The 7216-nt window shown below is 36.0% G+C and overlaps 1 protein-coding gene across 1 annotated transcript in view; it reads right to left on the bottom strand.

Annotated features, from left to right (window-relative positions):
• Nucleotides 1-65: 65 nt before the first annotated feature.
• Nucleotides 66-7216, bottom strand: part of OLAH (oleoyl-ACP hydrolase) — a 29112-nt gene continuing 21961 nt past the window's right edge. Inside the window, exons 3-8 of the mRNA XM_068404919.1 lie at nt 5009-5140; nt 3347-3485; nt 2637-2736; nt 1444-1619; nt 447-532; nt 66-199 (exon numbers count right to left, since the gene is read on the bottom strand). Coding sequence (XP_068261020.1) covers nt 66-199; nt 447-532; nt 1444-1619; nt 2637-2736; nt 3347-3485; nt 5009-5140 — 767 coding nt within the window. The remainder of the gene's footprint in view (nt 200-446; nt 533-1443; nt 1620-2636; nt 2737-3346; nt 3486-5008; nt 5141-7216) is intronic.

The raw sequence follows: 7216 nt of genomic DNA, 5'->3' as shown, positions 1-7216 counted from the left end.
ATGACTTATTATGAAGTGCTGTAGACTAATCTTACAACTTCTGCCATTAAAATAGAGGGAAATACTCATAGACCAGCATTTTCTATACATCTTGTTATGTGTTTTGTCAAGAAAATTTCATTAGAGGGTTCCAGCAGATAAAAGTGACCTCCGGGAAACTTGTAAAAGGACACCTCTCCGCTTGTTAGATCGTGCCAGGCTGAAAAAGATACTTAAAGTGTCATAGAAATGTCAACTATTGTGGTCATTTCACATAACTATTTCAAAGTTATTATTTAATAATTATTTTAATTCCCATATCAACTCTTTCGGTTCATATATTGAGACTGCTGTTGATTTGTTTCATTTAAGAAGGAGATAAAAGACTTTAGAAAACTCTTCATTAACAGATTTGATACAACAGGAAAATGCGTAAGTGTAAGAGGAAACCCATTTAAGCAAAGTACCTTCTAAATCATGTGATTTATCTTCAGACCCATTAAAGCAGGTAATATCACAAGAGAACGGGATATTCCTCTCTGTCTTCTCAAAACTGTGAACATAAAAAGTCGTAATGAAACTTTCTATAAGATACCTATATTTGGGGTTTGTTTCCACGTACAGAATAGCTTTTTCTTTCTCCTCCAAAATGTAACAAACTTCAGGAATTAGACTGTGCAGAACATCAGGAGAAGAAATTACCGTATCTGTAAGATTTTTAGCTCCTTACCCTACTGCAGTTAGGTCTAAAATTTTAAAGAAAGAATGACCCCATAGTTAGGAAAAAAAGAGCTTCAACCTGCAATAAAAATTCCCACCTACAACAAACGATTATGTTGTCTGCTTATATTTAACTTATAATGTTTCAGGGCCTTATCAGCGTCAGGTTCCTATGGCCAACATGAGTCCCGCGTCCAAGAGTGTCCTTGTCTTTGCCAGGGTGTGAAAACTTAACTGTTCAGCTACGTGAGCTGTTGTGTACCATCCAGTGGGGACAGCAGTTAGGACAGAAGGAGCCGGTTGCTCTCTAGATGCCTAGAACACAGGGATTCTTTGCTTGTGGTTAGGTTAGGGGGCCTTCGATCAGGAGGCTGAATGCAGTGATCCTGAAGCATGATCAGTTGAGCTTATTAGCCTCAGAAAACAATAAAAGATGCAATAATATTCCTTTTAGTGGCTACTAACTTTGGATCCTAAGTTGAACTGTAATTCTACTGTGACACGTTCACTGCTGTAATAACAGTAGTGGTTGCTACAGTAAGCAGTGTTTTCATCGAGGCCTTAAATACTAGAATATAAATGGAAAAGCACACAAAGGAGAAAACTATGTTTACTGTTTCATATTTTTTTATAACAGAAATGAGAACAAATTACAGAGAAAGAAAAAAGAAAACCTGAAATGATCAGACAAAAGTAGAACTGTAAAATACAAATATGAATGTAATATAAAATTGTAAAACTTACGAAAATGTCTGAAGAACTCTAATGTCTTCTCTGAAAGTAAGTAACAGCTGTTTCTTAATGTCTTCATGTTGCAGAAGCTCAGAAGGAGCTCCTCCTAAAATTTGTATGTATGTAAGAATATCTTCATCTTCGCTATCACATACGGGCATACTTTTGATGGCAAGAAATGCTTCAGACTGTCAGCACCAGACAAAACAGATCAGGCGTTGTATATAATATACTTTAAATAATATTTTCATTAAGAATTGTTTTAGTAAAAAAGTACAATGATTCTCTGTCTCCAAAATACAATGGCTGATTAGTTTAACATCCACAGAGAATAATTCTTGGAAAGGGTTAGCAGACTGGTTGCTGAAAATACAGATTATGAGTGAGCCAAGTACCCTCAAGGTCTGAAACTTCTACAGACAAATAACCATTAATTTAATTTTGTTCAAAGTTTGACTCTCACTATTGAAATACAACTAATAAAATAATCTATTTAAAAGAAGGAAAAGCCTAGCAGTGGACACAAATCCAACTAAGGTAGGACTGAAGAGACCAACGGATTGTGGAAATTTGCAGGAATAATAATTGCTTCCATGAAGTACTAGCTTGTACTCAGGATTGCTAGGAAGCCCCAGAAACAGAAGAATGGAAATAGCAAATGATGACTGAGGACACGAGGGCTGGGAAAAAGCCACTTCACTGTTGTTTTCCTGAGAAAGACTAGCAGAACCACCAGAACCTCAGAAGGAGCCAAGGACAGATTAAAAAGCCAACAAAGAATAAGAAGGGGAAGAAAGAAATGGACAAATGTACTGCGGGCTGGTGCAGGAGGTTCATGAAAGACTGGGTTAAGACAGTTATTTCACATGTTACAGAGTAGGGGCTGGCACTTTTTTTTTTTATTACTTTTTAGTATTAAGCCAAAGGCCATAGTAAATAATACAGTATTCAAAAAAGGTAGCATTAGCTTAAGGAGACTGTTCTCCCTTGGCTAAGGTTAGCAACAGTGAATATTCTGTAATGTGAAATTCTCCTTCTGCCTCAGAATTAATTTCCTCTAAGAAAACAGAACATTTTTCTGCATTCAGAAGCAATGCTTGTTTTGTATTAAAGCCACTCTGCATACCATACTGTAAAATGTTATTTTTACTCTTGGTAGCTAATGCACTGTTTTGTTTCATACTATTAATGATTCTGTAACTTACATTTGGGGCATCTGCCCCTGATACAAAAAGATGGATCGGCTCTAGTCCATACTTTTCTTTCAAGTATAGCGCAACTGCAAAACTAAGATAAGATCCAAAACTGCAGTGAAAAGAGAAATTAAAGCAAAGTAAGCAAAAACATGTAAAGACTGGAAAATTTAAACATAATTTGAATTTCAGTGCTGACTGGCTGTCTTGAATAGTTACTGAAACCATATATGACGTGTAAATTACAGTGATATTAGCTAATTGACATGAAGTGTATTCCTATGCAGTGTAGTTCTACAAATCAGACCTTTTTTTAATCTCTCTTTCTTTTAGTAGTCTTCTTAATTTGCAGTAAGAACAGTTATTTTGAATAATTGGGACTAAACACACTCAAAATCTGTGTTTTATGAATGGTTCACCCTCTGCATTCATGTAGACTAAGCACTGACACAAATATTAATAGTAAATACAATTATAATTTATCGGTGTAAAAAAAAAAAAATCACAACACTGCCATTTTTAGAAAACATTGTGCTTGAAGTAATAAATAAATAACCAGAGTCTTTGAGATCAACAGCATGTTTTAGGATGACTTGACAAAAGACCTTTGCAGAAGTGTATTTTCCTGAAGTTTTTGCAAATAAAGACAAGTAACTATCTACTCCGAGAGTTCAAAAGCAAAGCTCCTTCACCAGGGTATCTCAAAATGTATATATTTTTACCTGTGACCAAAAAATGCAAATGGTTTTTCTTGCAATTCTTTTAACAAAACACTTGAAATTTCATTAACTACGGTCGTCATGTCTTTTGCAAAAGGCTCATTAAGACGAGATTCTCTTCCAGGAAGCCTTACAGAGGACACTGCAGAAGAGGTGGAGGAAGGGAGGGAAAAGAATTATAGTTATTTCAAATAGAAACAACAAAATAATTAAGTTTTTTAATCTATTCTGCAGAATATATAGATTATTTAAATTCAGTGTATTTGGTATTGCTTCTACTGTCTTTTAATCCTGTGAGCGATTAGGTTTCCATCCCTTCCTTTACTCACAAATGTTGCCTCTCGAATTGATCTGATTGATAAGTGCCTTGGGTCAGAAAGCCACAAGGTCCTGATCTCAGCCGAGGTTTCAAAGCAACTTTATTACTATTAGTATTAATAACAACCACAAATTCATCAATTTCAATAATAGTAAGTTTGAAGGTTGTGTAAAATATATCCTTTCAAGGGCAGCATTAGAAAGTTAAACTATATTAGAATCATCCAGTCCCTGTTTTCTTCTTTGCAGGCTCTTCAGCACTGCACATAGTACAATGTGGAATCATAGTGTAAATTGATGGCAATTTATATTTACATGGAAGAGCATATTACATGCTTTTATTATATTCCTTTCAAAATTGGGGATTTTCCTCTCACTGTTTAGAGAAAATAAGGAATGAACAGATCAGAAAAACAGTTGGTTTTCTAACATCTCCTTGACATCACACATACTGCCAAACCCATATGGAAGTAATGGGTCAGACACAAAGTAATTTAGAAGAGAGGGAACAAAGCACTAACTAATAACACGACAGCAGTGCAGAAATGTTTGCATCTTCTATACTTCCTTTCTGCACAAAACATCTCTGAAAGAGCATGCTGCACCCTCATTATATACATCTGTGTCTGCAGTTGCTCCTAGGCCATCTCCTTAGTAACTTTGTTGGAAGTAGTTCCAGTGGAAAAAAGCTTTTTTGTTTTTTTGTTTTGTTTTGTTTTGTTGTTTTTTTTTTTTAAGTTTCAAGGAAAATTTGATGTGACTTGTGCAAGCATTTAAAGGACTGATACAATTGCAATGGCAATGCTCTGTATAGATGCTAATTTTTTTTTTTTTTCTTTGTGGAAGGTCTGGAAAACGGCCTTGGTTTCTCTTCAAATAGTTCAGCAATGGATCTTAGTGCTGATACAGCCTGATAGCAATGAGAATTACTTCACGCTGTAACTAATGTCATGTTACAAATCCATGGTTTAAACGTCAGTTTTGATACAAGGAGTGCAAAACCATGCAAACACTCTGGATAACGGAAATTCATTCTGTGCAGTCTCTTAACATTAAAAATAGTTCTCATATCTTCACTGTTAACCTTGCTGATGCCTTTTTTAGCATATTAACAATATGCCAGTGTATTGCTGTTTCTGAACCATACCAGTAGTTTCTGAAGCAGTCAAGCACACTATAGTCTTGTGAAATTTAGCTCTGAGGATATAACTTTTTAACTTAGTCAAATATAATTTGATCCAAGGTGGTACAGAACCTTAGTAAACTCAGCACCCTAATGGAAATGCTAATTCCTAATGGAATTCCTTTCTGGAATTAACTTCTGCTTTAACTACACAAATTACTAACCTTCAATTGAGCTGCTGAAGAGTTTGCCCCATTGAGCAAGTTGAGAAGTTCCACCTCCAGCCCATGGAAAGCAAATCAGCCTACAGAGAGCATCTGGCCTTTTGTATGGGCAAGCAACCAGCTTCTCCATTCCTAAAAAAACCCAAGAAAACAACACATCATTCTAGAACAAGACTCTCCAGGTACAAGAAAATTAGAGTGAATTAAGTCTAATTTGAAACAATGGGCTGCAATATTATCTGTCATCAGGACTGCTTGTGCTACAACAACCTGTTAGATATGAGATAATCTTCATGCAACAGTAGAAACCAGTTCTGCTTTTATAAATGGTGATGGAATAGTATTGGGCAAACCCTTGGTTAATATTTTCTCCTATTTGAGTCACTAACCATAAAGAACGTAACAAGCAGCAAAATATATTGATATGGGATTTCAAGATGACCATTTAAAACCACAGGCTTTTAGAACATACACAAAAATAAAAGGTCCATCTAAAGACCTAGAAAACATAAGGACCACCTAGTTCAATATTCTCTCTACTACAGTGGTAAAATGGATATCTAGGGAACAGTGGATGCAGTTTCTTTATATGCAGGAAATATCTATGCATTTCTCTTTCATGTATTTATCCAGTCTCCTCTTAAATTCCTATGCACATTTGGCATCTAGCAATGACTTGCACAGCTCTGCTACCTGTTGAATAAAGAATAATCTCCTTTTTTGCTTTTCCTCAGACTCCTACTACTTCATTTGATGGCCACAGGATAGTACGGTAAAGAAAGTGAATGGTACATCTCTCAGGATTTGCCACTGAGCATTTCTGAGATCCTCTCTCATATTCTCTCTGCCCTCAGTCAGCTCTTTTTTCTGAATGAAAAGGCCTGGCTTGCTCAGGTATCGCTCATATGGCAGTGCTTCCATACTGATGACCGTCATCGCTGCCCATCTCTGGACTTTTTCTAATTTTGTTATATTCTTTTTTGAAATGGTGGAGTAACCAGAGCCACACTCAGCTTTATCACAGGAGCTTTAGTATTTTTGTTTACCGACTGACAGAAGTAACAGCTGAAGTAAGATTTATAACTACTCCTTCCTTCTTGCTGAGAAGGAAAAATAGCATCGAAGATGCCAACTGCATTGTCTCTAGTATCAGACATTGTCTTTACTATCTGACAAAAAAAGCCATTCTCAACCATTTTTATTCTTCTTTCCTGATTTTCTTGTCCTTTATTCTTGCTGATTAGATTTGTAGACAAACACTGAGGTGACATCCTACTACCAGCAGTGTTTCAGGCTGTGTTCTGTCAAAAGAACCTGGGAACACCATGTGCCACAGAAATACCTGGTAAAGAAATTCATTAGAAGCAATGGTGATATAGAATTAAAAAAAAAATGTTTTCTGTGACCATTAGAATAAACTCACATGTTGTTGTTAAAAAGACTGAAAAAATATTAATTAGGGGATAGCAAGCAGCAAAATTCCATTTCCAAAATGCTGCAAATCATTACGGGTGTGGCAATTTCTTCATTTTCACGTATGTCTAAACTGGGAAGTTTGTCAACATTTGTTAAGAATCACTTCAAAGAAACTATAAGAAGAGCAAGCCAAAAAAACTTGTATCAAAAATCACTGGGCAGACAATGTGAGCTTAAAAATAGCTGAAGGATAGTGGAACCAGTGCTGCAGAAGACATAATTCCTCTGGTAGATTCATTTAGCTTCAGTACCATTAGTCCTATTTACACAGTCACTTCTTCCACAAAAAGATGCAAAAACCTCAAACATTTCTGAAGCCAATGTTTTAACTTGACAGTCAAATAAGAAAAGAAAAATCTCTTCTCAAACTGATTCCAAAGGTGATACAAAAATTTTGAGCATGATAAAGAAGCACATTTAGTCAAAGTCCTTAAACTATTTGAAGATACATTACCAGTCACTGAGAGTCTTTCACACTTTCTACTCTTACAGGTTTATTCTATCACCACCCAGCTTACTTTAGATGCAAATATCTGAATAGTTGGGAAGTCTTTCTAGGCTTAAGGGGAGGAGTCCACACCTTGGAAAAAAGGCCGAGACTGAGGCACACAGCATCCCAAAATGGAGACAGAAGCATCATATGTTAAGTGTGACACATAGCATTTGGCAGCAATATAAGGAAGGCATGCCACATCAACCCCAGTGACTTAAAAAGCACAGGTTGACATGCCC

The sequence above is a fragment of the Nyctibius grandis genome, chromosome 7 (assembly GCF_013368605.1).
Source record: "Nyctibius grandis isolate bNycGra1 chromosome 7, bNycGra1.pri, whole genome shotgun sequence".
NCBI lineage: Eukaryota > Metazoa > Chordata > Aves > Nyctibiiformes > Nyctibiidae > Nyctibius > Nyctibius grandis.
Note: the sequence above shows the minus strand (reverse complement) of the source record. Positions and strands in the feature narration are given on the sequence as shown.